This window comes from Oreochromis aureus, linkage group 2 (assembly GCF_013358895.1).
Source record: "Oreochromis aureus strain Israel breed Guangdong linkage group 2, ZZ_aureus, whole genome shotgun sequence".
Lineage (NCBI taxonomy): Eukaryota > Metazoa > Chordata > Actinopteri > Cichliformes > Cichlidae > Oreochromis > Oreochromis aureus.
The window spans coordinates 28,776,027-28,803,445 of NC_052943.1; the positions used below are offsets into that span (position 1 = coordinate 28,776,027).

General features: G+C 43.6%; 1 protein-coding gene across 1 annotated transcript; it reads right to left on the minus strand.

Moving 5' to 3' along the window:
- Positions 1–734: 734 nt before the first annotated feature.
- LOC116329693 (protocadherin-1-like) lies at positions 735–22,715 on the minus strand. The gene is made up of 3 exons (XM_031751761.2): positions 21,931–22,715; positions 8,281–9,118; positions 735–3,908 (listed from the first exon to the last, which is right to left on the minus strand). Exons 2-3 carry the CDS (start codon positions 9,094–9,096, stop codon positions 1,659–1,661), a joined length of 3,066 nt encoding a protein of 1,021 aa, XP_031607621.2. The 5' UTR covers positions 9,097–9,118; positions 21,931–22,715; the 3' UTR covers positions 735–1,658.
- Positions 22,716–27,419: the final 4,704 nt, after the last annotated feature.

A 27,419-nucleotide genomic window follows, 5' to 3' on the forward strand; every position in this document is an offset into this window, starting at 1 on the left:
TATATATATATACACACACACATATGATGATGTTGAAACTGATGATGGCGATGACAGTGAAAATGCAGGTGTGTGTGAGTCTTTGGTACATGTTTTCAAACAGTCAACACAAGTCTTTAAGAAGCCGGTGGAACAATAAAATGGCCTTGTTATGCTCACACGAGACAAATTGTAATGTAGCAACATAAACAGCAGATGAAAAAGCAGAAACAAAACAAAATGTTTCACATTCACATGTATGTACAGTCTGAACATCACTACAACACCTTAATCTGATTGTCTGGTTTTTACGGCGCATGTGACATTTTCACTTTTCACAGCTGCAGGTCTATCAACATGAAGCCACAAAACAGCCGATGTGGCGTGAACGCTCATCACAATCACACAGTTAATGGCCCCCGTCTCACAGACCCCCTCCCAACTCCCCTTTTTGTACATTAAATAGAATAAAGCAAGGCACTCTGGGTAAAAGAAGGCGAAAGCGGGTGCCTGGAAAATTACCTGCCATTAATCTGTGCAAACAATTGACTTTTGAGCCCCACTGATTGGGAACACAGCAAAATTAAAAGTCATCTTTCAGCTGACCTGACAGGAAGCGTTGTGGCTCGGAAATGGTTGTATTTAGTTTTAGTGTACCTTTTCCTTCATAGCGTAGAGGCTCTTTATAACCCCACTCCCTTAGCCTTCTTATTCCCTTTCTTCCTTTCTTTCTTCTTTGCTGCTTGGCTCCCTGACTGAGCTGAAATTACCTTAAATTGGTCTGAACTGTATGGAAACACTAAAGTGCTGCTCAGCCAGTCTACTTCCTGGCAAAAGAAAGCTAAGAAACAATAAAAATTGGTTAAAAAAAAAGAAAGAAAACTAACTCAGGAATTCACAGTCACTCTTTGTCACACTTCAACAAGCTGATCCGGCCATAAAGAGCAGCTTTAAGCCTCAAGTCAGCTCTCCAGAAAAAAAGAAAAGAATAACACATTCAGACATAATGAGGATGTCAGCATGAACCTTTCAATGGGTGCTCAAAGAACTCCAAGAACATTTGCGAATAATAAAATGGGGAAAAACTCATAATGTCCTTCATTTAATCCACCATAAAAAAAGGTAAAATGAAACACAAACAAATGAAAAACACAGATGCTAAGGACAGACCCATATGGGATTTCCAAGTTGAACAGGGGGCTCAATCGAATGTATGCTATCAAACTTGGATTTACATAACATTATAAGTAATTCTTTGAAATATCACATATTTCGCTATAACAGGAACTTTTAATCAAATTCTGCAGAAATTAAACATTTGAATGCAAGGCTCAAAAACATCATCAAAAAAAAAAAAAGACCCATTACCTCAAACATAAATATCCTCCCGTAAATATGTTTTAGATCAACAGAGTCCGTTTTAGGAGAGAGGTTACTGTAAGGAACTGACAAATTGGTAAGCCCATATTTGGTCTAGCCCTGCAATCCTTCATTCTGTGGCTTTGTGGTGTCCATGTTGAAGTGAATACCCAAAACTGAGCAGAACAGAACACAAATGGTGAACAGAACCAAACTTAAAATAAAAGGAATCACAGCTGTGAGGAGGTGGGTGATGTGCAGGGAAATCAGTGCAGCTTTGGTGGAAGAACATTGGCTTTGCCAAATAAGTCTCAGCGTGACTACCACACCCGGTTGGTCCAATGGATATCCCTGGGGTACACTGCTGTGTTTGCGTAGTCTCCTACCTGTTTGTTGCTGTATTTGGGTGGGTTGGCCTTGTAGCTGTAATCCGAATATTGGTCGGAGCCAGTAGAGTTGTTGTCGCCCGTCCCCACGAAGGTATTGGTGGCAGGGAGGTCCTGAACAGCCTGGTGCTTCTTGGAGGCAGACGGTGACTGTGGCTGCAGCTGGATGGATGGTAACGGGGAGTTGGAGCGATAGTGGCGCCCCAGATCAGGGCTCCCTGGTGGATAGTTAAGGGGCAGGTGGATTCTGGGACTGTCATTGACATTCTCATTGATTAAGTTGAATTTGAGGCCTTTTTGTAGACTGGCGTCCTCATCGTCTTCTCCTGTCTTAGCTGGTTTTGGAGCCTTCCCCTTTTTGCTCTTTTTCCCTTTGCCATTTTTAGGGCCCTGCTTTGGGGCATACAGGTCCTTACTCTCCTTCTTGCCGGCCTGGTAACCACTCTTGGTATCCTTCTGTACCCAGCGTCTGATGAGGACCACGGCAACTATAACTAAAATGACAACAGCAAAACCGGCAAGACTGCCATACAGAATATTGCTTTGCTGAGAATAGGCATAGTTGGGATCTCCGGCAATGTCCCTGTCCAAAGGGGTGTAGAGGCTGTGTCCAACCAGCGCTTCAATGAGGGAGACATTTGATTTCGTTTCATTTACAAAAACATGAACTAGTGCAATGGTGTTACGAGGAGGTTTGCCCTTATCAACAACCTTCACTACCAGCCGATGTAGCCCATTATACTTGGGGGTTAATTCTTGCGCTGCTGTGATTTCCCCATCATTGGTAGATATTTGGAACAGATCATATGGATTTCCACCTATGATGGTATACTCTAGCTCAGCATTGAGTCCAGCATCAATGTCCTCAGCTTTTACCACCTCCACATGTGTGTTTGGTCGGGTCCCAACCGGTAGGTGTACAAAGGACGAGTTAGACGGCCTGGTAACATATGGGGCATTATCATTTTCATCCAAGACATTGATGGTCACACCCACATAGGAGGATCGAGGTGGGTTACCACCATCCACAGCCTTTAGTTGAAACGTGTAGGTGCTCTTCTTTTCACGGTCGAAGGAGATGCTTGACAGGATGGTTCCTGTGCCATTCTGGATGAGAAACATGCCATTGTCCTGTTCCACAAACAGCCTGACTTGGGAATTCTCATCCTTATCTGCATCATTGACTGTCACTACACCAACAGGATTGAGTGGAGGCATGTTCTCTATGACAGAGAAGCTATAGCCATTCAGTGTAAACTTCGGGTCATTGTCATTGCAATCTAGAACATTCACCACCACCGTGGCAGTGCCGGTTTTACTAGGCACACCCTTGTCTGCTGCAATTACACGGAATTCATAACGCTCTTTTTCTTCCCGATCCAATGAGTGATTCACACGAACTTCTCCAGTGCTGGAATTAATTTTAAAGAGCCTTCTGGCGGTTGGCTCAGTGATGCTATAGAACAACTCTGCGTTTGTGCCGCTGTCTGCATCTGTCGCCACAATGTCTAGAACTTTGTCTCCTGGCTGGTTGCCTTCTGCAAAGTCCACCTCAACAGTTGAAGGGGAAAAGTTTGGTGCATTATCATTAATGTCTGTAACCTGGACTTTGAGAGCGTTAGTGCTGGACAGAGCTGGGTTTCCAGAATCCACAGCGACTATTTCAATCCTGTAATCCTTAATACGCTCATAATCCAGCAGGGTTGTTGTCTGCAGGAAGTATTTTCTCTTCCGATCGTTGGCTGACTCACTTGCGGGACGAAGCTGAAATGGAACATCACCAGCAACAACACATGTCACCACAGCATTTTCCCCCTCATCACGGTCTGACACCTGGACCAGTGCCACTGGTGTACCAATGGGCATATCCTCAGAAATGTTGGCCACACCATCGTGATGTGTTACCAAGCCAATACCACGGATCTCAATGGCTGGTGCATTGTCATTTTGGTCCTTGACGTGTACGGTCACAAGGACCTTGGAACTCTTGGAATTCGGTCCACGATCTCTTGCCACCACAAAGAACTTGAGAAAGTTTTCTTCTTCTCTGTCCACAAGACCTTTGACGTAGACGATGCCTGTTGCGCGGTCAATGCGCAGAAGCCTTTGGACAGATTCTGATGCTTGATGGAGGCTGTAGTCTATCTCTCCATTGAGTCCAGTGTCTGCGTCGTTGGCTTTGACCTACAAGAGTTGGAAAAAAACAAAAGAGAGAAAGAAACAAAGAAACAGATTCAATCTTTTAGCCAAACACTTTCCAAAACAACAATAAGAATCAGATCATTTACCTGTTCAGAATTGCATTTGGTACACTGGAAAATCAAAATATCATCAAAACATTGATCTTTTGGCAGGTTTGCAGTTTCATGACAAACAATAAATATTCTATATTTTAATACATTCAACTTTAGAATAAAAGTCTGGAGTAATCTCAGATTCAAAGAATGATTCACCATTCGCCACGCTCTTTTTCATGTGTCGTCATTGAAATACACGTCATGTTTCCATTAAAGTCTCTGTTAAATTTTAATGATTATTTAGCTTCTTTGGCTAATGAAGAGTCATGACCATTACTAATGCAACAGTACAAGGCCCTTTATATTCTCCTCAGGGGGAGGAGTTTGTATGCTGCGAAAGATAATACCCGATCAAAGCTGATTGCACAACCCTACACAACAACATCTAACGGCCGTGCAGCGGGTCATTGGCATCTAATGGGCAGACGAGTGAATGTTAATGTTCCTCTCATTATCAGAAAAGCCCCAACTCCTCAGGGCCCATTAGGAGACTGAATAGGACAGAACAGGATGAGCCACAAGCTGACTTCATAAGTCCAAACCTAAAGTGAATGGGGGCAGTTAGTCAATTAGGAGACATGAGAAGTCAGCAAAATATCACTTAGGAAATACTCGTTAACACACCTGTCCCATCTACAGATCTAAACTGTTTTAATTGCAGTCATTCAATGCCACGGCTGCCGTTCAGAAATGTAGGGTTGTTTCAAATCAAGCAGTTCTTGAACAGCTGATTTAAATGTCCCAGGTGCTGCTGATCCAGTGTTTGTACAGCCTTCACCCGGGACAGAGTAATGTAATTATGTTGGGGTTTTTTCTTCTTTTTTCTTTTAGGGCATTATAGCTTTAAAGCTGGGCTGGTTCTTAGCCAAGCTTGCACTCAGTAATATATTTCCCTTAAATTTAAGTCCAAAATATTATGATTTACTAAAATACAAAAAAAGAAATCTGCCAATGGGATAAGATTATTAGGGCTATTTTTTAAAGAACCAATCAAACATAAGTTGTTTGGCCCAAGAGCACAGAAATCCATTTGAGAAGCAACAGTCATCGGTGGAAATGTCACAGATGCAGCTACAGTTGAATAAACGTTAGCTTAGCTTAGCAGCCTGGTTTTAGCCTTAGCCTAGCCTGATTTTGTTCAAATGTAACATAAATTCACCTTCCAGCATGTTGTTAGCTGACTCATTAGCATTTTTGCTTGTGCAAAAACTTTGAAAAATACAAAAAGTGCCAACTTTTATAATTTGTTGGGCAACAGCAGGCCACAAATCAAGATTTAGATTCTTTGTCATTCATTTTTATAGGTATTAGACTGGGCTTTAAAGCTGACAGGCAGATTTGTTTAGTGCTGGGGAGAGCCACGCCAACTGCTTCTGGTCGTAGCTTCGTATTTATCCAAATAAGAAACACCCTTTAAAGCCCCTAAAAACACCAGCTACGTCAGTAATCAAAATCTAATATAATGTAAACATGATATAAGTTCAATGAAGATACAGATTATATCATATCAAAAACCATTTAAATCCGTTTTTAGGAGGAAATCAGGGTTTAAAAGGCTACTGCTAACAGAATCTCTGAAGACTCTTGTTTTTCACACAGACTCCAGTTCATACTGCCACATAATAAATATGTTGTTTGCTCAAGAAACTCACAAACTGTGACAGACCACCACCAGCACCATGATGTGGCCATAGAAGCTACTGATCCAAGTCAGAGAGGTTAAGGTTAAAGAAAGCATGAAAGTGAAATTATAATTTCTCCTGCCCATTGATTTCCTTTCCTTTGCTCTGGCCTTAAGCAGCAGACATCACCAAACAGCGGTGAATTATTGACAGCTTCTGAGAATTGTGTATTGAACAGTGGTGCTGCTGGAGCCCTGTGCCACTGTGATGGGGACAGAGCTGCACTGGCTGCGTTCCAAGGCCACTTTGTCCAGGCATACAGAAACTATAAACACTCTTTATCTACCAGTTAACAATTAACCTGCAACAGCGCCTGGTTTCCTGACTGAGTGAACCAGAATCTGAATGTTTCAGCTGATTTACAACAGTAAACATTTAATTTATTCCAACATTCTCCAAATCAGCCTGGTTTCTCCCCCTCCACCAAACTATTAAAGAGTTTATTCCCGAGGAAATGAGCTTCCAGACACTTAACGCAGAGAGATAATCTATCACAGTTTATATCCTGTCTAGTTTATTGTTGACTAAATTACATTATAATGACGTGGCAGTTCAGTGTGGACTCTTCAAACCATTCGAGGCTGCTTTTTGAACTAATTAATCAGCTTGTCAACATCATATTGTTTTTTAAATCATCTTTAGGATTTTAGTGACTACGCATTAGGGACCCCTGTCAATATTCTTTGGTCTTTAATAAGCGCTAAATTTGAAGGATCTGTCTTCTGCTTATTACTTGATTAAAGGCTCTAAAAACATTTATTGTTCTCACTCAGCTTCTTGACGTGGTTTATTAGAGCCACATTTTAAAAGAAAAGATGCCAAATTTCGAGCTGCTCTGGTTGATTTCCTTCTGGTTAGCTTCCATTTCTGAAGGGTTTCAGGTAGGCGGAGCTTAGTTCAAAAGCTTTAAACGTAGTGGTGCAGAAAGGATCAGTGAATTCAGCGTTGCAAGGTGGGGATGTCATGTACCTCAGTGCACCTATCAGGCACAAGAGCAACATTTGAATGTAAAAAAAAATCGGATCAAAAACCACACCCACACAGGCTCTGTAGCTGGGCTTTTCCGCACATTAAATATATAAGAACAGAAGAAAAGTTCCAGGGAATGTACTTTAGGTTACATAACAAGGGAATATCAGTCAAATCTTTTTTATTGCATTATTTTTATCCAGATTAATAGGTTTTTTTTTTTCAAAAATCTAGTGATTTAAACTTAAATTTGCCCATTTTTAGAAAATCATCAAAGTTAGACCCACCGATGTTCACGGTTACTTTTACTGAGATAACAATCTAGCTGCCTGAACGTCTAAAATAAGGTGACTCGATACTGAAACAGCATTAGAAGAGGCTAACAATAATCACAAAGCAGCAGTGTGTTCCTTTAAAAAACAAGTCAAAAGACATTGATAGACATGTCTGTGCTGCCATTGGCTGATTTAAGCAGGTCAGGGTCGTCAGTCAGCGATGTCCCGCTGCCTCTAAAGCATCGCTCCTCAAACGCACGTTAAGTGAAATGAATTCTGTGGCTCTCTGAAATGCAATGAGCCACATCCAGAGCAATAATACCAATAAGCCCCGTGGATAATCTCATGACTGACTCAGATTAAGTCATGCACAGCAAGCTGGAAGGCTGGCTGGCCGCACTGCAGTCTGGGAGAAGGGGCACGAAAAGTGGAGGATGACATGGTGAAGTGGGTTTGTCGGGATGTTGCGGAGTCACCGAGCCAAACCGGGCCTTCCTGCTCTGCTCGCTGACGGCGACATCACGTACCGCCGCTCCAGCCGGGGGCTCAAAGGTGAAGTTGAATCAGTGGTTAATATGTGACTACACACAGCGATCCCACGCCCTGCTTCACCTCCGCTGCACCATCTGTCTGTACGGATAATTGAGCAGCATATTACGTGCAGTCGCTGCTCCGTGTTGTCCTGCAGTGTTATCGCCAACAAGGCCAAAGGTTCCACTGCAATGTTCGGCGGACAAGAAAAACTCTGGATTGACTCCTGAGCAGCAGCAGCGCTCACACGCAGTTTTGCCTGGAGAGAATGAACTTTACTACTTTTTAAAATAACAAAATAAAAATCATCTACTTGTGATATTTTAGATAATAATAGACTGTAAATGAAAAAGCTCCCATATGGAGGGATCTCATATGGTTGAGACTTGTATCCCTAAATCACACATAGGGAACAATTTGGAGTAAATAAAAACTGTCCTCAACTTGGACTTCATATTGAATTTTTCAAAATGGAAAAGGTTTTAACAGCAAAGCTTTACTGCCAAAACTAACAAGTGACTTCATTAAGGAAGTTCTAGTTTCTGAAAACCTGCCCATTTAGCATGCAGCAACACAACTGAAAGCCGATGATCTGTTGGGTGTGAAGAGGTAAAAACCAATATTGATATGTCGAAACCTTTAAATCCAAAATTTAAGCGTTTAAAGTTACATTTTACACTGAAAAACATTAATCACAGGATGCCGGTCGATAAATGACTGATTAGCTATCGATAATAAATCAGAGCTAACAGCTCAACAGGTTCAGATAAAATGAATTGTACGGCACTATGTGTGTGCTGACCTGCAGTACAGAGTGTCCCGGTGGACTGTTTTCTGGTAGGTCAGCTTCGTAGTGACTTTTCTCAAACTTCGGAGTGCAGTCATTCTGGTCGGTCACCGTAACTCTCAGCAGAGCGCTGCTGCCCCTCGAAGGATTCCCGCCATCCTGTACCCTGATGTTCAGGTCATACGAGTCCTTTATCTCACGATCTAAGTTGCCCATCACGACCAGCTGTGGCAGCTTCTCCTCTGCGTCCACGGCGACCTGCAGGCTGAAGAGCTGGTCAGCGTCTGATCCGGTGCTACTGCTAAGAGAGTAATCTGCCACGCCGTTGCTCCCCGAGTCTCTGTCAGTGGCCATGGGGATGGAGAAGAGGGCGCCGATGTGCGTGTTCTCGGGAATGGACAGAGTCAGGATAGGCGAGGAGAACTGCGGCGTGTTGTCATTTATGTCCAGGACCTCGATGCGACCTTCAATGAGCCGCGGCCCCGTGCCGATACCCTTCACCATGTCAGTGATCGACACCTCGAACTCCAGGTAGCATTTGTCGCCCTCGAACAGGTTGCGGCAGTCTCTCAGCGTCTCACGGTCAATGGGGATCTCGGTGGTGTAGATGTCACCGGTCGAGCCGTCGACCCTCAGGTACGGCGCACCCACCTCCAGCTTGTAGAGATGACCGGCATTGGGCAGGCCCTGGTCTGTCGCCAGGCTGCCAATCAGCGTGTTGGGCGGTCGCTCCTCAAGAACCCGATAGAGGATGTCAGTGGGCGCGGCGCTGCAAGACACCAGCAGGACGGCAGCTAAAAAGAACAAAGCTTCACACCTCGGCGCCGCCATGTCTCTGCCAGAAAACACCGCTCTGAAAGGGACAGAGACAGAAAACACATTAGTAAGACTCATGTTCCGCTTCAGACGGCACCAAACAAGACTGATAACTGAGGATCTGCAGAGCTGCTGCTCAGATTTATTTCAGGGCCACTCAAGAAAAGATGGCTGAATTCATCTCCTTCAGCGTCTAAACATATCCTCAACGGTTACTTGCCGGACCCGAATGCGGAAAGTTTTCGAGTCTGAACTCATCGGCTGAGACGGTGTGGGGAGAGCAGCCGAGCAGGGTAGAGTGATGACTTCCTCCTGCTACCAGTCGACCGCTCTGGCAGGAAGACAAACGGAACGCGGCTGCAGGCAACCAAAAATACTGACAAGAGGCAGCGAGCGGTAATGTGCCACATGATTAGAATAAAAAAGTAAGATGTGCTTCAACACGTGGGGAGGACCGCACTCGTAGAAAATCGGATCATTTTCATGTCTTTGGTGCGTCTCAAAACATGTTTATTTTGTAATATAACCTAAAGTCCAACATTCTGAGTAGCCTATAGCATAGGAGGCTGTTTGCAGGGATAATAAACTCAAATTTAAGCTTTTTAAATGTCAAACAGAATTAAAAGCAAGAGCAGATCTTGTTCCTTTGAAAGCAATTCAAGACATAAAGTAAAACATTTGCCGTCGCCTTCATCAAACACTACTTGTTGGGCATAGTGCTTGTTTTCCAGCATAATACAAATGATGTACAACAGGTTCAGCAAGTCATCAATGATTGAATGCTTCAAGTAACTGTTTTATGACTACACAAGACACGCAAACCTTCAACTAAGAGTTTATTAGTTTAAAGTTTAAGTAAATTTCAGACTTTACTTGACCTTGCAGACTCTCCGAAGAAATCCTTTTTTCTACAAAACTCATAAGAGCCAACTCTGCCGTCAAGTCTGAATGCTTTTACTCAAACTGACTTCATACCTGATGGCCTGGTGTTCATAACGCTACATCTGAGCCAGACTCTTCTTGATATAAACTCTTTCTTCTTTCCTCATTCACTCCACCTCTCCTTCTCTTTCTTCTGTCTCTACACATTATCTTTTCTTGGCAGTAAATCTCAGACAGACACTCCACTCTGTTTTTCGTGCTGTAGGAGTTTCTCGGCTGCGGGTCGCAGAGGTTAATCTGAAGAGTGCTTTTTTTTAACTTTTCCTCCTCACGCACTTGATTTGGAGAGAGACTATCTCTCTCTCTCTCTCTCACACACACAAACACACACACACACACAGGCATACACACACAGACATACATACACACACACACACACACAGCGACATACACACAGACATACACACACCGACATACATAGATCCAACATGGATCAGCATGCTGAACAGGAAGCAGGAACCCTCAAATAACTGCAACTCTGATGCACACAGTTTATTTTGTCCTACAGGATGGAGTGTGTGTGTGTGTGTGTCTGTGTGAGAGGGAAGGAGTGAACTTTCTCTGTTCACAAATCCAACATAAAACCAGGACAATATTATTTTAATAGCACGCGACCCTACACACATCAGAACATCTCATCTGTTCACACGAACCCAGAAAGAAAGTGTTACCCTGCAGAGCACTGTGGTGATATCAGGCTACATCCACACCAGACATCAGCCTGTTAAGTGAGACTTTAGTTATCTGCCTTAAACTTGAAAGCATTTTCTTCCCCATTAAATAAAAGACAAACGATTGTCTTGCAAAACTAAGAGTATTCTCATATGTTTGGACTCAAGCAGCTGAGCAGGATTTTAAGTGAAAATGAGCAGGAATGTGATCACGGATGACTTTATGGACCGATGATTTCTGTTGTTGGTTTGTTTAATGGCATTGTAGTGTGGACAGAGTCTCCCACCCTTATTTTTCTGCACGGAAAAACAATTTTTAAAATTTAAAATCAAAAATAAATTTCAAAGTGGCAGCAGGCTCAAAAGGCTGCAAATGAGCCTTTTATATTAGCTTCTGTTATTCTGTAACAACGTTACGTAAAGGTCAACCTGGGATTTGGGACGTCTCACACTTGCACGATGGGGCCTAATTATCCATCTCCCACTCGTTTCATACAAAACAGAGAACAGCAACAAAAACCTGACACTGATCTGAGCGTTCGCCCTCCCCCTCCCCACTGTGACACACGGGCACCGAATTACCGCTGCACCACTGCGAACGTGTGCGTGCATGTCGGGCTGGGAGTGTTAGTGTGTCTGTTACAGTGTAAATGATGCCCGTGTGTTTCTTTTCTCACATATTTTCTTCAGAGCTGCCAAATACCCCAAACTATTGACCCCTGACCTTTGACCCTGTGATATTTCACACGTCACTGTGGAAACGGAGCAAAAACGACTCGGGTGGCTGGCTGGTGTCCAGTCTGCTAATGCAGCTCTGAACACATGAGAGTGGCTCCACAAAACCAAAGCAGCCTCACTCTCATCAGTCTGATACAGACGCACACAGACGGGACGGCAGCGATCGCTGATAAGTGAGCTTCCTTTACTGTCAATGCAATGAATGCTCATGAAGTATTTTCATTTCCTTGTGTATTTACATGAAACCTCATGTAAATACACAAGGCGCTGTTCCTGAAAACAGTTTGTTTAAGGGTGAGCTCATGCTTTGCCAACAGATGAATATAAAGCAGATAAATGGGATGATAGGCAGTTACTGGGTTCAACATATCTTTCCTTCTAAACGCCTTTAATGAGACTATGGAAACATGAACCCCTGCCCTGTGAGACATTACCCGAGAACACAGAAAGCAGTTTTATTGAAAACATCTTTGTTTCTATAGATTCAATTTGGAATTCATGAAAAATTGCAGATAAGCGATCTTTTGCAAAGTTCACGACACGCTTGTAATGTAAACTGCAACACGCTGAATCACAGTGCCAATATCCCCTCTGGGGCTCTCTGGGGCCAACATTTTCATTTAGAAAGTAGCAGCTGACAACATTTTTCAGCACAGCTCGTGGTACCTGACGTGAGCGCTGCTTTAACGCCTCGTGATAAAAATAGAAATGGAATCAGACCATTTGCTTTACTCGCCTTTTCAGCACAAACAAACCACGTAGGTGCGTTTGGTTTCTGCACGCTTGCCACTCAAGGCCTCAGGTGAGATCAGGGGATTCTGTTGTTGCTGTTGTTTCCACGGATCGTGGGGGGTTTAAAAAAAAGAGAGAATTCAAGTCGTGAGAAAAATTTGATGCTAAAAAAATCTTAAGGGTCAAAATGTGAAGAAAGTTGGGAGTTAGGTTCAAAGAGCAGCGAATTCCAGCGTGGATTCCATGTTCGCATGTTTGTTCACATGTAGTGTGCGTTTTTGTGCGCCTTCCTCGGGGGACGGGTGAGCCAGAGATCGCCCAGCTCATTCTCTTTCCCACAGTCTCGAGCTTTCTCACTAAGCAGTGTGTGTGTGTGCGTGTGTTTGCATGTTTGTGTAGAAAGCGGGACAGCCAGTTCAGCTGCTGGAGCCACTTGTGTGTGTGTTACATTACAAAGACATTAGACAAAGGCTAAGGACAGTAACATTTCCATGTGTAAGGCTCGCTGCCGCCGTGTTTGCTGCTGGAAGGGGCGAGAGACAAAGACTCACAATAAAGTACTCAGAGGGAGCGAGAGAGGGGGCGTGTCCAGACAACAGCACTCATCTATACATTACAAAGCAGCTTAAAGGCCCTCGGACCACCTCCTGTGACCGTGTGTGTGTGTTCAGTGTTAATATTCAGAGTGTGTCTCCATTTTAATGTCCTACCTGCATCCCCGTGGAGTCACAGCTGCATTAAATTACCACCACTGTAAATGCCACATTATGGTTTTTGCCCCCTCTCTACGCCTCGCCCCCGGGTGCTCTAATGCCAAACTTGGTACGAATATCTCCAATATGCATGTAAAACAATTACAAGTGTGTCGTAAAATTGTAAGTTCAAACGCAGCTGCAGCTGAGCCATAAACTCTGTCTAAACATAGTATTTTCACTGCGGTTTATTAAGTCGATAAAATGCAGTAACGTGTTCGATGAAAAATCGTGTTTTATTTAAGTAGCAGTTTGAAAGCAAAAAAGACCGTAAAACGTATTTCCTCCTGAAAGATGACAGAACAGATCGGCTAACTGACTCCAGTCGGAGCGAAATGCTTCGAGACAAACACGCTTCTTACTCTTTGAAAGCTTTAGTGAATGTGCAGACTATTAAGTAATATCACTTATTATACGATTCATTTGATTTAGACTTATAAGAATACCTTTAAATTATGACTTGACTTTCTTCTCTGAGTACTTACTTAAATATCTGAGTACTTCTCAAACTTTTAAAACCTTTAAAAACTGATGTAACACTTTCAAAATCCTGCGTATAGTAACAGGTTGCTGGATAAAATCAGGACAGATAATTAGAATCATAAATCAGTGAGAAAATGAAATCCATCGTGAGGAAAATCAAACTAGAATAAAACGCTACTTCAGTGTTTGCCAAGGGAAATTCTTGACTGGTCTCGGTGGTTAAATGAATTTATATCAACGACAGTCATTGTTCCAAACACAAGACTGCAACATATTTTATGTAATTTCAGAAAATGTAACAAAAAATGATCATAGAATTTTAAAAAAATGTTTTTTGTCATTTGCTTTGAAAGAAATCTATTTTGAAAACCATCCACGAATGGGTTAAGAGATGGAAAAACCAGATGAAATTTCCGGTTTTTGCTAATCCTGTTAATTAAATATCAGACAAATCCAGACAGCATGCAGCTCACTGATGCAGAAATCCCATAAATCCAACAAAACCATAAAACAAATCTGTTCATTAGTTTTCATGGATGAAAAATAAAAGAAATAAAATAGAACAGAGTAAAAAGGTGGCTAGCAAAATATATAAAAAAAAAACATGACTGCACAAGTACACACTGAACTGCAGAAACAACTTCTAACACATAAATTGGACTACTGACCTTAGTGCTGTTCTGCAGAGCCGGTTAAACTTTAAAGATCCTGTGACTTGAGCTGTTCAGCTTGTCTGTGCTCCCTGGTGCATCTGCAGGGATGAGCTCCCGCTGCACGAGTGGGCGTATCTAAAGAATGGCATTTTCCAACCATCCTGCCTCTCTGCCTGTCCTTCCACATCATACTGCATGTATCTCCATAACAAACAGCCCTGGTACCTCTACACATGTCCCACTGACTGCAGACGCATCAAGGAATGAATGACGAAATGTCACGAAAACCTTAAAGAACACATTCTCTGAAATAAACACAACATTCTTGCATCCCTGTTGTCATTGTTCCACGTTTATTCCTTAACACGCCACATTTCACACACGGATTCATAATCCACCCTTTTCAGCTGCGATTGAAATGTAGCATCTAGAAAAAAGGGCATCAAAGGGAAGTCTGATTATGAATCCTCATCGCTGCTTCTTTAATTCCACTTTTCTGCAGGTCACACAAAGAATTACGACTGACTTGTTACACCACAGCATTTGGACTTGTGCTGAACTGCTAATATGTCCAACACTTGATTGTGACTGTCGATCAACACAACAATCATAATCCTGAACATTTTAATCTCGATAATTTAACACAAATTATTTGTAAACTATCGGCAGGCGCAGCTGAGCGTGAAGATAGCCCCAGGTGACAGCAGACTTGAATACCTTGCTAGACCTGCACAGCAAGTGATGGAAACCCAAAGATCAACTTTTGGTGCCGCTGCGAGTGGATCGAGTGACCCGTCACCACCTGAGAAACCCAGTGAGCTTTACTGTCTCTCAGTAGGCTCTATTTTATTCACCCAAAAACCAAGATTTGAATTAAAATTCAGCTATTCACCCAGCTATAGATGTGCCTGATATGCTAACACAATTTGTTCAGTCAAATTTTAGAAACGTCATCACAGTAGCCTGAAGTTAAACGATTACAAAAACAAACAGGATACTGCCTAATTGATTGAGCAACTTATCAATGAACTGCGGCAGCTCTAAAACTGTATATGCAAAACTGTAAGTGTGTATAAACTTAAGTGGTTTCCAGCCCTGTGCGATGCGCTGATGTCCCTCTGCTGCTGCAGAATATTTCAATGAAGTCATTACTGAACTGGTTTTCTTAAGAGATCCATCTAAAGAGAAGCTGCGTGACTGTGACAGAAACATAAAGTCCTTTGTGTTACATAAGAGGCAGAATTATCCCTGGTATCATTTTTAATTGCGGTAATGTTTTTGTCTAATTACACAGGAAGTCCATCAGACCAATTACAAACCACAAAAATATGACAAGTATCTGGCGGCATGGAGCTGATGGCCGGCGGCCAAACTGGAAACCAGTTCGCAAAAGTTTCCATGCAGATGCGCGCCGCTGTACCTGGGCGTGCGCGCAGGTGAGTGTTCCCTACACAAAATGCAGTAACCTGAATGTCCAGCTCTTCAGGTTCACACATACCAGAGCAGGCCTGAATTAAACATCACACACAAACACAGAAAATCAAAAGCTCCTTTGATGTTTTCAGATCTCAGATGGGTAGGATGTGCACGGCTGACGTGAGCTCTCTGGACAGTCCAGAGTGTGTGTGTGTGTGTGTGTGTGTGTGTGTGTGTGTGGTCTCCCTGCCTTCCAACACAATGGGGATTACTCTAATGACTCCATTCACTACCATTGTTTGATCCAGATTACCGCGCACGAAGACACACATCCTCCCTTTTCAAATGCAACAATCAGGGGTTGCCAGGTTCTTTCTGCCTCCCGACACCACCTGGATATGTTCAGTGTGAATTTGCTGGGCGCTGTAAATCTTTGGAAGTCCTGCAGTTTGACTCAGAAGTGCTTCTTGATTCAATAAAAAGAATCTGGACACAATATTTACATTTAATTTAGTGGCTCCGGTCATTTGCCCTCAGAGCTGCGAATGAAAGCCGGAGAGGACGGAGCTTAAACTTATTTATGCAAGTTAAGTAACTGCATTGATTTGGAGGCATCCCCCGCTTTTTGCCTTGCGTGATTTCTTTCTTCCTTCTTTTTTTTTTTAAAGAAAGTCATTTCCTGACCAAAGCACACGTTCGTCAAAATGCAGTACGGGGGCAAGACTTTTATAACAAAAGCAGCTAAAGCTCAGAAGCCTTTTGTTCACTGAACTGTGTGAACAGCAAACAACAATTTAACAAATATGAGAAGAAGATCTTAAAATAATCCAGTTATGATCAATGGTTTTCGGGTCTATAATGCCTCTACACCTCTCCTCACAGGCAGCAGGTGCTGTGCACTGTGGTTTATCATCGGTGTGTCCACACCTTGTGTACACAGCCTTGTAACTTATCAGGTATTCGGGGTTAAAAATGAAAACACTGTGACTACACTATGAGTCACAAACATGCCGTGTAACTCGAGCTACGTCACATGATCGTCGTGTTACTGTCAGACGGGAAAATTTGGATTTGTGTACATTTAGTCACTGATTTCATCACGCTGACGGCTGGTTTCTGTATGCTTGCTTCTTCTTCCTGTTGCGCAATTTCCATCCCGAAACTCCTGGTCTGAGGCACTGTGGCACGACTGGCTGGTTCAGGGATCAAACGTTTGACCTTTTACTGACAGGATGTGCCAACCTCTGATCCACACACACACACACACACACACAGTGATCCTCTGGGAGCAGCAGCAGAAGGGGATTATGGAAGCGGATGGTGGATGAACAGCAGGCTGGTATGAAGTAAAGATCGGGCATCATCTGAACGTGGTTTTAAATCCACGGCAACATATTTATTCCACATGAATGTCAGACTGCGACAGGAGGAGATAATAACAACAAACTACCACTGCTTTATAAGCACCGGATAACACGGACTGACATGCTTATATAACATCAGTGAGCTGCTTTCACTTCTTTCCAGCCCACCCTGCTGGATTCTTGAGGGGTTTTTTTCTAATCTAAACTCAGATTATTTTTTAAAGGCTCCAATGAATCTCGATATAAAAAGGGTGTGGCCAAAGGTGTGAGGGGAAGCTTTTACTGTTACTGCTGTAAAAAAAAAAAATGCTGGTTAAAGCCTCTACAATTACGCATTTAGTTCTTGAATGACTAAATGTAATATCCTGGGTTTGGGGACCTCGCCTTGGACCAGATCTGATGCTTGTTTTTCATTGGGTGTTTCTGATTTATTGAACAAATTGTTCCCCTAATCTGGACAATGACGTGTTGACACTTGGCTCACCACTCTGGTCACAAAGCATTGTCAGAAAACAAGGTCTCAGTGATGAAAGCTACGAGAGCGCTCATAACAATTGTTCTTTATGTTGGCATTCAAAGAACACCTTTTCAGCACATATCATGTGTGCTTTATGCACGCCGCCTCCTCACTTTTGCAGAGCTTTGATTCAGCGGTCCATGCATCTCTATGTTTCGTTACATATTCCAAGTCTGTGACTCACCGCTGCAATCTTTATGATTTGGTCATCGCTGACCACTCGCGGTAAACGGCTCTGGCGGATTATCTACGAGGTGCCCCGAGTTTTTAGAGATCTGGGATAATGATGCTTTCTTACTCTTGGATGCCGAATGTGTTGCAGAACGTTAAACGTGCTTTAATCTGGTATCATCGAGAATGTGGTGACACTGAAGTTCCTGTTTCAGTATATACTGCATTTTACAGCGTATATGTCTCTCCTGTAAAGATTTGATTTGAACCGTTCTTTAAAACTGCAGAGACACATCATATATCACCTGAGCGCTCTGGACACAGGTATACCTGTTCTACACTGTTCAGTCAGTTTGTGGTTTGTTGATCATCCAAAGGCGCGCACTGCGTTGGAGGAAAATAAAGACAAACAAACCTATTTATGTGTAAATATGGAGGAAATCAGCGTTGCTTTTGTGTTTAATAAAGCCGAAAGAAGCGTGTCTTTGCTGGTGCCGATCAGCGCACCCAGCTCGCCCCACTCCTCCAACCAAGGCTTTGAATATTTGCCGTCAATTACCCCTGAAGCTCCTGAGCCCAGTAAATGGTAATCGGGACAGCCCCATTAATACATACGTTTAATTCTTCTCTGCACTCGATTGCTGGCAAAGCTTAGAGGCTCTGTGCAAGTTTAACAGATTAGTGTTAATCAACCAAGAACTGATTAAATCGCTTTAGTCATTTATCAAGAAAATGTGACAAGTGTCTTCTGCTTCCAGCTTCTCTAAAGCAGCATTCAATACTTCTCTCTCTGCTTAGCGTCACTGTAAAATGCTCGAACAAAAGAAACCTGAAGACGCCGCCTCGGGCACCTGTGACAGTTTATCGACCATCACCGCACGGCTGCATTATGTGAACACGCAGAGACGCAGCCTGAAATGATGCCTGCTGCTCAGAGTGAGAACACGCAGCGAGTTTTTAACATTTAACTCACTTTAATGATCGTCTCTATTAACCGACAGAGAGAGAGAGAGAGAGAGAGAGAGAAATCAATACGGCTATATCATTCCATATGGGTGCTTTTAGTCTCATTTATGACAGGAAACAACGACAACCTTCCATCTGCCAGGCTGTAAAGCATCTCCATGTCAGCCGGACTGATTTACATGAAATTAACAGTGGGTGTGTTTATGATTGCCTCAGGAGGAGTTCTACCATCGCTCCTTTTTAATAGAATATAAGAATGATGATGACATCGCAGTTCACGGCAAAATTCAAGCCGAGCCTTCAACCACCTTTAGTTGATTTATGACATATTTGCCGCTAGAAAGAGGAAAAAGAAAAACAACCTCGTATAGGAGAATGTGGGTGAAAGTTTTTTTCTAGCACCACCATCAGGTCACAGTTTCCACAATATCACCGACGTGCTGCAACAGCACCATGCCCCGAGTTCCCCCGTGACTCCTCGCCTTATTACAGAAGAGCAAGAGTGTAGCGCGCTACCAAGCAGCTATAAACCTCTGCGACGTGTTCAGTGTGCTCCGCGAGCTGTAAGGGTTTCAGTGGGAAGAGGGGACACATCTGATCGCAGAAAAACAAAACAACAAACCACAAAAGCCAACCGGAGCCCGTCATCCTAACAGACTCAAAATGAAGCATGAATGTGCATTTATAAGCTGAACAGAAGTAGTTTCATCTAAAGAGAAGGAAACTAGTCTTAGAACACATTTCACACCCTGGCTGAGGTTTTTGTTTTATTTCAAATGATTCATGTTTTCATCTCGGACAGAAATCTATAGAAAAATATGTGATGGCTGTTGTAAAACCACATCTCTGAGCGACCTGTTCAGGGTTTTCTTCCTCCCAAACTAAACGAAGGATCAGCTAACTGGAAAATGTTACTGCCAGTCAAACTTTTCTAGCTTGTTTGTGAATTTCACTGAGATACCAAAGATTTGATTGTTATTTCCAAGTTATGACTAAGAGCTTATGAGCCATACCCAGACACCATAAAAGAAGAAACAATGGATTAGTCAAGTAACCAGCCGTGTCACAGGAAAAACGTGACAAAGCATCCATTTCTCCTTTTTTCTTCCGCGTGTTAATGCGAGTTTTTGGTTTCCTCTTTCATTCGGTCGCTCGTTGTAACACCTAAACTTAAAAAAGAAGGAAAACCGGCCGTGAAAACTCTGAAATCTGAAGCGTGGATGTCTCTTTTCCTGCAGAGCAGTGATGTGAATGCATGTGTGTGTGTCCATTTCACACACCAAACCCATTTCCACTCTACCTCCTCCTATTTTAATGACGGGCATTAACAATGCGACTCGCACAGATCTCCAATTTTTACGCAGAAATGTGCAGAACGGACTCGGTGCGACCTCCCTCCTCCCACTCGTCTCGTTTTTCTCCATCCCCTTTCTCTCCCCACTGACTAATCCCCCACGCCGCAGAGCCGCGGAGGACCGTGACGTTTGTCACCATTTTATCTGATCACCCCCAAATTAAAGGAGGCAGAGAAGAATCCTAAAGATGGGAATCAAACCTCAGACGTCACCCTCAACGCGGCGGCTGGCAGAAGCTCAAGTGACAGTAGGCTTGCCATTGAAACCGGCCGCAAACCTCAGGGAGAGTATCTCCACTTCAGTTGCTCCTGCTGCACAATAAACCTGGATCTACGCTTACAGTGGCAGAATGCACAGGGGGAAACCCTCCAGCTTGACCATAAAACCACAATCTCACCCTCGGAGGCTTTTTATGTTTGTCCAACAGCAGAATGCAGCAACGCGGCTACATTAATTCATTAATATGCTTTTAGTCTTTTATTAAATAACACTACTGTTCAAGTGGATTCTCCAGTTGTTCCAGGAAGTACACTGGACCTGCTCTATTGTGCAACATCTACCTTAAGGCCAAATGTGATTACAACGGTCTCGCCTTACTGGCTGAGACACATGAAGCTTCTAATGCGGCTGGATGCTTTCACATCACGAGTTTCACAGGAAATTATGGGAGCGAGATGACAGTGGGGTAGTGGGGAATAGGGTCAAAGGTCAAGTGTGTAGGAAGAGAAAACATGGCAGATTCCCACAGAAGCGTCTCTAGAAACATGTGTTTGAAAACCACCAGTACTTAGCTCAGTGTCAGAGAGAGGCAGATGCAGTTTGCATGTAAATACACTCCCCCCTTTCTCTTTCTCTCTCGCTCCCTCCCTCCCTCCTTCATGTGGAGCAGGTCTCTCTCTCTCTCTCCCCCCCTCTCTCGTACACACACGCGCACGCACGCACGCGCACATACACGTACGCACACATGCAACAGAAGGAAGGAGGAGAACCGGAAAGCCGGAGACTGGTGGGACCGGACTGACTAGATTCCCAAGCGGTGACGCGGTGGATATTCATCATCAGCTGCCCTCCTGTCCACCTTTGATAGTTTACACTGATACTCTTGTGCCTTTATTCGCCTTCACTTGCCTTCACACCATGTTAACGGCACGTAAGCTCCAGAAAACAAGCTCATTAAGGGGGGGGTGAAGGACGGAGGAAGAGGGAGTTTAATTTGATGCTACAGGTGCTCAAAGCGGCCTCAGGTGCCGCAGAGGATCAGATATGGAGAATGATGTATGCCCCCACGTCTGCGCGTCTCGTTTACTAGCAGCCGTGGATGAATAGACTGTTTTGTTGCTTTAAGCGGCCCCAAGATTCCCCAAAGGCAGATTAGCTCTTATATTCCAAGACAAACATCAGATTATAAAGACACTGCCTTTTCACATTCTCTGAACACCGAGCGTCCCGCACAACTCCTACAGATCGAGCTGTAATGAAGCCCCACTGTGTTGACGATGATGCTCCTATATGCACTATAAGGACCCGCGCGCACACTCTGCCCTACTGTACTCTCCTCCCGGAATGCATTAGCCAGGATTACCGTGGGGTTAGTTCCAGTTTCCGAAAGGTTTATCAACCCAAAGTGACCCACAGGAACGCGCATTTTATTACTAACAGTCACGGAGGTAATGCTGAGCGGGGAGGGGATCGATACGGATCAATAGCACTGTAGTGTAACATTGGTAAAAAAGCCATCAGAGGAGATTAGGCAGAGAATATGAAGGTCCAGTCCCGCTAAATGGATTTATTTTTTTTTACCAACAAGTGTTTCAAAAAGAGCCCCTGCTCGACACAAACGCCCGTGTGCCTTCAGAGATTCAACCTCCATCGAATATGTGTTTTTTAATTAAGGTACAAGTGCTCATCCAAGCGAAACTGAATACAAAGTGAATGTGTTCGGGGTATTCTCGTGCGTAAAACGTCTCCTGCAGTCCGACAGAAGGAGTTCGAATCAAAATATTTGAAATATTTAGCATGAATGTAGTTATGCGCAGATAGAAGAATAAGATTTTGTGTATGGATCGCGTATGTGGAGAGAAGTTCCTACCTGGACCGGGTAAGAGCTGCGCGGTTCCCCGGCTCTGAGCGCTCCAGCCTGGCTACAGGCTCCGCTCCTCCTCGGTACCAAGACGGAGCCGCTCCAGACCTCCCGGGAAAAAAAAAAGAAAAATAAGAATCCCGAAAATCAAATCTCTAAACAAACCAAACAATCCAGTCAGACAGCCAGGGGTGGTGATTACTCCAATTTCTCTCAAATCTCTGTCCACTCTGAGTGTCGTGATCAGCGCTGCGCGTCAGCCCGACAGTCCTTCCTCTCACCGGAGGAGCGGCTGGAGCTGGAGTCCAGCCGGGGAGGAGGAGGAGGAGGGGGGTGGGGGCAGACCCGTCCGGGCGAGGAGGGGTGGGGAGGAGTTGGGTCACTCAGTTACTCCGCAGAAACGTTATCGCCGCCCGGGCTTTACGGACAGCGGCAGCAGCAGCAGCATCCTCCGCTGGTGGCACGCGTGGGGAGATGTTGGGGTTGAGATGGACAGAGCACCGGGACAGGGCAGAAATGTTTTTTGTTTTTTTGTTTTTTTTTTAAAAAAAACGACCCGAGCAACAAACACAAGGTCCGGGAGCTGTCAGCAGCGGGTCTCCGGGTAGTTCCCACTCCGACGCGCGGTCACCGCTCAGCCGCCTCAAACTCTGTCCGCCTCCCGGTTCAGCACGGAGCAGGTCGCGCGACTGCACCGTGAGTGCTGAGAAAGTGGAGTGAATCCAAACGAGTGCGCTCGCGCTTCTCTCTCTCTCTCCCTCCCGGTCTCTATCTCGCTCTCTCCCCCATCCTTCCCCTCCCTCACCCATACACTCTATACACTACACCGGAGGGGGCGGGGGCGGAGCGAGCATCCACCCCAACAACTTCGTGGATTTCCCAACATTTTTTTCTCTCTCTTTAAATCAAAGATTTGGCGACTTCCTCGCTGCCGTCACCCCCGTGTTCTATGTGAATACACCTGATCTTATATTTAATGTATCTTTATGAGGTGTCGTGTCTCGGCCATAGGTCCGAGCCTGCGCGCACCCAAGACGACAGACCAAAGTGCGCACACGCTGTGAGCCTCGCATTTAAACCTGTCTCTGCATTTTCACGCGCACATACAGTAAATTAATGTTTCTACCTCTTTCTGTTTTCTCGCGTCTCTCTCTCTCTCTCTCTCTCTCTTTAATTATATCCAGGGGTCTCTCTTCCTTCTCCCTCTCTCGCTCGGCTCCGTCCGGCCACAGAGGAGGAAAGCTGCCGTCTCTCGCGCTCTGAGCGCCACCTACAGTCGGCAAGTGGCACGTGAGCGGATGAGAGCCAGCGGAGGCTCTGCTTCCCGGCCGCCGTGCAGCAGAGGCAGCACGGGAAAGGCAACAAAATGGAGCCCGTAGTGGAAAATCTATAGAAATCTTATTTATTGGACGTAACGCCCGATAGAGCCCATGAACCCGGCGCAGCATGTGGTGGAGGGGAAGCTGTTATCCAAAGCAGCTTACTGAACACTGATATTACACAGTGCACATATGGATTATGATTTTGCATATGCCGGCCTCAGTTTTTGTGCATCTGCTTACGAGCTAATCCCGAAGCAGTGAAAACAGTCTTTAACGTGCATGTATGAGGAAGGCCGTTACCGCAAAACACCAAATAAGTCTTTCCTTTTTCTCACGCAGAGGCCGCAAAATTAGAATGAATCTTTTTTTTAAAAAATAATTTTCTTTTAATTAATAATTTTCCCCAGAGAAAAGCTGCGAGTTACTGTCATGTTTTGCAGTATCGTCTGTGAAATGCTCATTTATTCTGATTACTCTGGCATCTCTGGACTGTAAGTGGTGCAGACTTACAGATACCTTTAAAATTGCACTGTGTAAAATTACTGATGCAAGTTTTGCATAAAAAATCAATTAGAAGCAATATTACAGAAGGGAAAATTATTAGCAAGCATTTGTTGAAGTATTAAAAGTAAACATACTAATAATGCAGAATGGATTACTGAAGAATGGCTAATCTAAAATAGCTGCACTGCTGGATTTATTAAATATCATATATATATGTATTTGTATTGTGAAATTTTAATATTCTTTAAAGTTCATAAATAACACAGCTGATTCATTGAAATACTGGACTCAACCAAAGTGTACCCTGTCCACTTTGACAGATTTCTAACAAAACACCACAGAGAGGATCACAACTTTACAGAAAAGAACAAGAAGGATACAAAAAACACACATGAAAAGTTTACAAACAGACAAATGACACACAAATAACAATGGACACACACACTCACACAAAGCTACCACAAAGGGACAAAAAGTACCTGCAGATACAAAAATGACCCATGAAATTCACAAAATGATCAAACAACACAGTTTTCAATAAAAAGCGTTCACTCTCCTGTGGGTGTTCCTGTGTGGAGTGGAATGAAGCTGGATTGTACACTGATGGTATCGCTGCCGTTGGCTGTTTGTGGGTATAGCGACAGAGAGCTATATTTGCTGTATGCTTCTGGAATGGAAATATTAGAGGCATGCGACAGTAATTGGGTGAAAAACCTGTCCAATAAGTTGATGCATGTATTGTTTTATTACGGCGAGCCAAAGTCCCATCTGCAGGATGAACATGTTCTGTAATATTATTGGATTGTTGACCAGTTGTTGAACTCCCCGATGAGCTCTATTAATTATTTGGGGCGTTCTGAACATTAATAACTGTTTGCACAAGGGTTGATTTTCCATGTTGCTTGACTTTTATGAGCTATATTTACTGTAGCCACTTTGCTGCCTGGCTAATCAAGGTCTCTGTAAATAGCAGTTTGCACTTTTGGTTAATTACAGAGACATTAAGATCAGAGAAATTGGAGGGTTGGTGAGCAGAGTAGAGGATAGCTCATGTGCTAGGATCCACGGAGCCTTTATTTAACATCACATTCCCGACTGAACATCATGCACAGCACTGCAGCGGACGTAGTGATGGGCTGCTCATCACCCTCCCCCAGATTCCTTTGGTGCACCTGGATTCAGGTTATACAGTGAAATATTAACACACTCACTTGCATTTTGGGGATAATGGGTTCTCCTGGTAGCAACATTTGTCTGAAACACTCTGCAAACTGCAAAATATGATCTAACACAGGGATATCAAACATAAGGCCCAGGAACCAGAATTAGCCCAGCAAAGACTCCAATATGGCCCACTGGACTGGAAGATGTGAAAGAGTGAATAGATTTGGACATTTTAACTGTATCTTCATAACATAACTTTTATCTGCTACAGAAATGTCTGTTTCTATACTAGATATAAAAAAAGACAACAATAGAAAATATATATTTTATAATGACAGGACAGTCTGGGCAATGAACTTCCACATTTATCACGTAGTTTCATTGGTCCAGCCCACTTCCAATCAAAGTGGCCACGATACAAATCGACTTTGCCATGTCTGAGATAACGTCTTCTGATTAACAATCAAAGCTTGACTTTACTCTGGAATATTTGTGATTTTCTTTTGTTTGCCTTTATCTTCAAAATCTAAAACACATGCTTACACAGAAAGGTTGGTAGTTGTGATAAACTGGACCTGGATGTGCTGCTCGCTGTAAGACGTAATAACGGAAACGAGCTGAATACCCGGTTCTGCTGGAGGTTTCTTCCTGTTCAAAGGAAGTTTTTCCTTCCTACTGTTGCCAAAGTGCTTGCTCACAGGGGGTCATATGATTGTTGGGTTTTTCTCTGTACGTATTATTGTAGGGTCTTTGAGGTGACTGTTGAGGCTGTATTAATACAACTGAATTGAATATGAGTTAATTAAAAATGCTGTATACAGTTTTAGGCTGTTTTTGTTTGTGCTGTACATAAATTCATATCAGACTTCTCAGCGTGCGTTGTTTGACAGTTAAAGCTCTCCAGGGAGCCCTGTTTTTGCTGATTGCTGTCATTTCTCCTGAATGTAAACTGTGGGAATAGCATGAATCATGATGGATGTCACTATGAACACTGACATAAGTTTAAAAAAAAAAGAAAGAAAAAAAGTGGTACAAAGCGGCACCGTCATCATCGTCACTGATCTTGGATTTGGGGTGTTTGGCGAGATTCTCCTCCGTGTTAACATGAATCACCGCATCACTGCTCCACTGATCAGATCTGGTACCCAGGGAGTTCAGTGACACCAGTAATCAAGTTAAAGCTGTCATTAGACGACGGTAAACATCGCAGAAACTACGCTCGTGAGTGACTGGTATTAAAAACAACCAAGTGCACCAGCAGCAGGACTGTGTGCACAGGTTCCATGGCTTCACGCTGTTGACACCAAGTTGTGAGTCTGCCATCTGCATAAACATGATAACCAGGTAACGGTTTCTTTTTCTTTTTGGGGGGGTCCAGTCAACTGTCCAGTCTGGGCGAGCCTGCACCTACTGCAGCTCCTGACAGGAGAGAGCCCTGACATGGTCTTCTGCTGTTGCGGCCCATCTGCCTCAAACTTTGACATGTTGTGGGTCTGAGTTGCTTTTCTGCCCAGTGCAGCCATAAAGAGCGGTTATCTGAGCTGCTGTAGCCTTGCTGTCAGCTCCAACCCATACTCCTCTGACCTCTCTCGTCAAAAAGGCGCTTTCGTTTGTAGAACTGCCACTCACCGGACGCCTTTTGTTTTTTCCAGCACTGTCAGTAAACTCACAGTAAACACTGCGAGATTAACAGGCTCAGAAATTCTTAAACAGCAAAAACCTCAGCCTGATGTTAGACGAGCAACTCTCAAGTTTTAGCTGCTCGCTTTTATGCCGTGCAGCTGCTACACGATTGGCTGATTGGAGATTTGCATGACTAAACAGGTGTACAGGTGTTTGTAATAAAGACATTGATGACTGCAGATTTGCAAGTTCAAACAACTGCAGTCAAATAAATTAGCAAATTAAACATGAGGGTTTACATAACATGTCATGTCATCACATTCATATTTGCTGGGCTGCGAATGAAAAAAACCATCACAGATAACGCTTCAGCTTGGCTCAGTTTCATTTCCAAGGTGCTGCGGTCATCAACAACAATGAATATCACTAAGTCGCAGCATGGACCCACACACGCTCGTTGCCTTTCAGACTTTAGTTGCTTCCTTATAACTTTGCAGCCATTTTTCTTTTTTCTGCTGCACTCAGATGGATGTATTTCATTTTTTCTGTTATGGAATCTGTTACAATAAGCTCAGCAGTTTTCTCCCAGGATAGAGATGTAAGATATACAGAGATAGCGTTATGATAGACAATGGTGATTTTGTTTTCCACTCCAATGTGCCCCTTAAGGGTGGTTTCAGTGCTGAATAAGCTTACCTCCCAGAAGAAATGTTTTAAATGAATGGGCCTATTTCTCAGCCTGTCTTTATTTCAGTTCACAAAAGGAAGTCAAATACAAAGTAAAACACAATTTCATTACAATAATAATCACAATAATAAAATGCCACTGGCTTCTTGGCTGCCGGAGCAATCCATAGTTTTCAGTCACATGACTGGCTCAGAGTC

What these genes read in the sequence shown, in the direction of transcription:
- LOC116329693 (XM_031751761.2), bottom strand. Translation starts at nt 9,096, where the DNA reads ATGGCGGCGCCGAGGTGTGAAGCTTTGTTCTTTTTAGCTGCCGTCCTG. An exon ending in CGGGACACTCTGTACTGCAG is followed by an intron (nt 3,909 to 8,280) that starts GTCAGCACACAC and finishes CAACTCTTGTAG; the next exon opens with GTCAAAGCCAACGACGCAGA.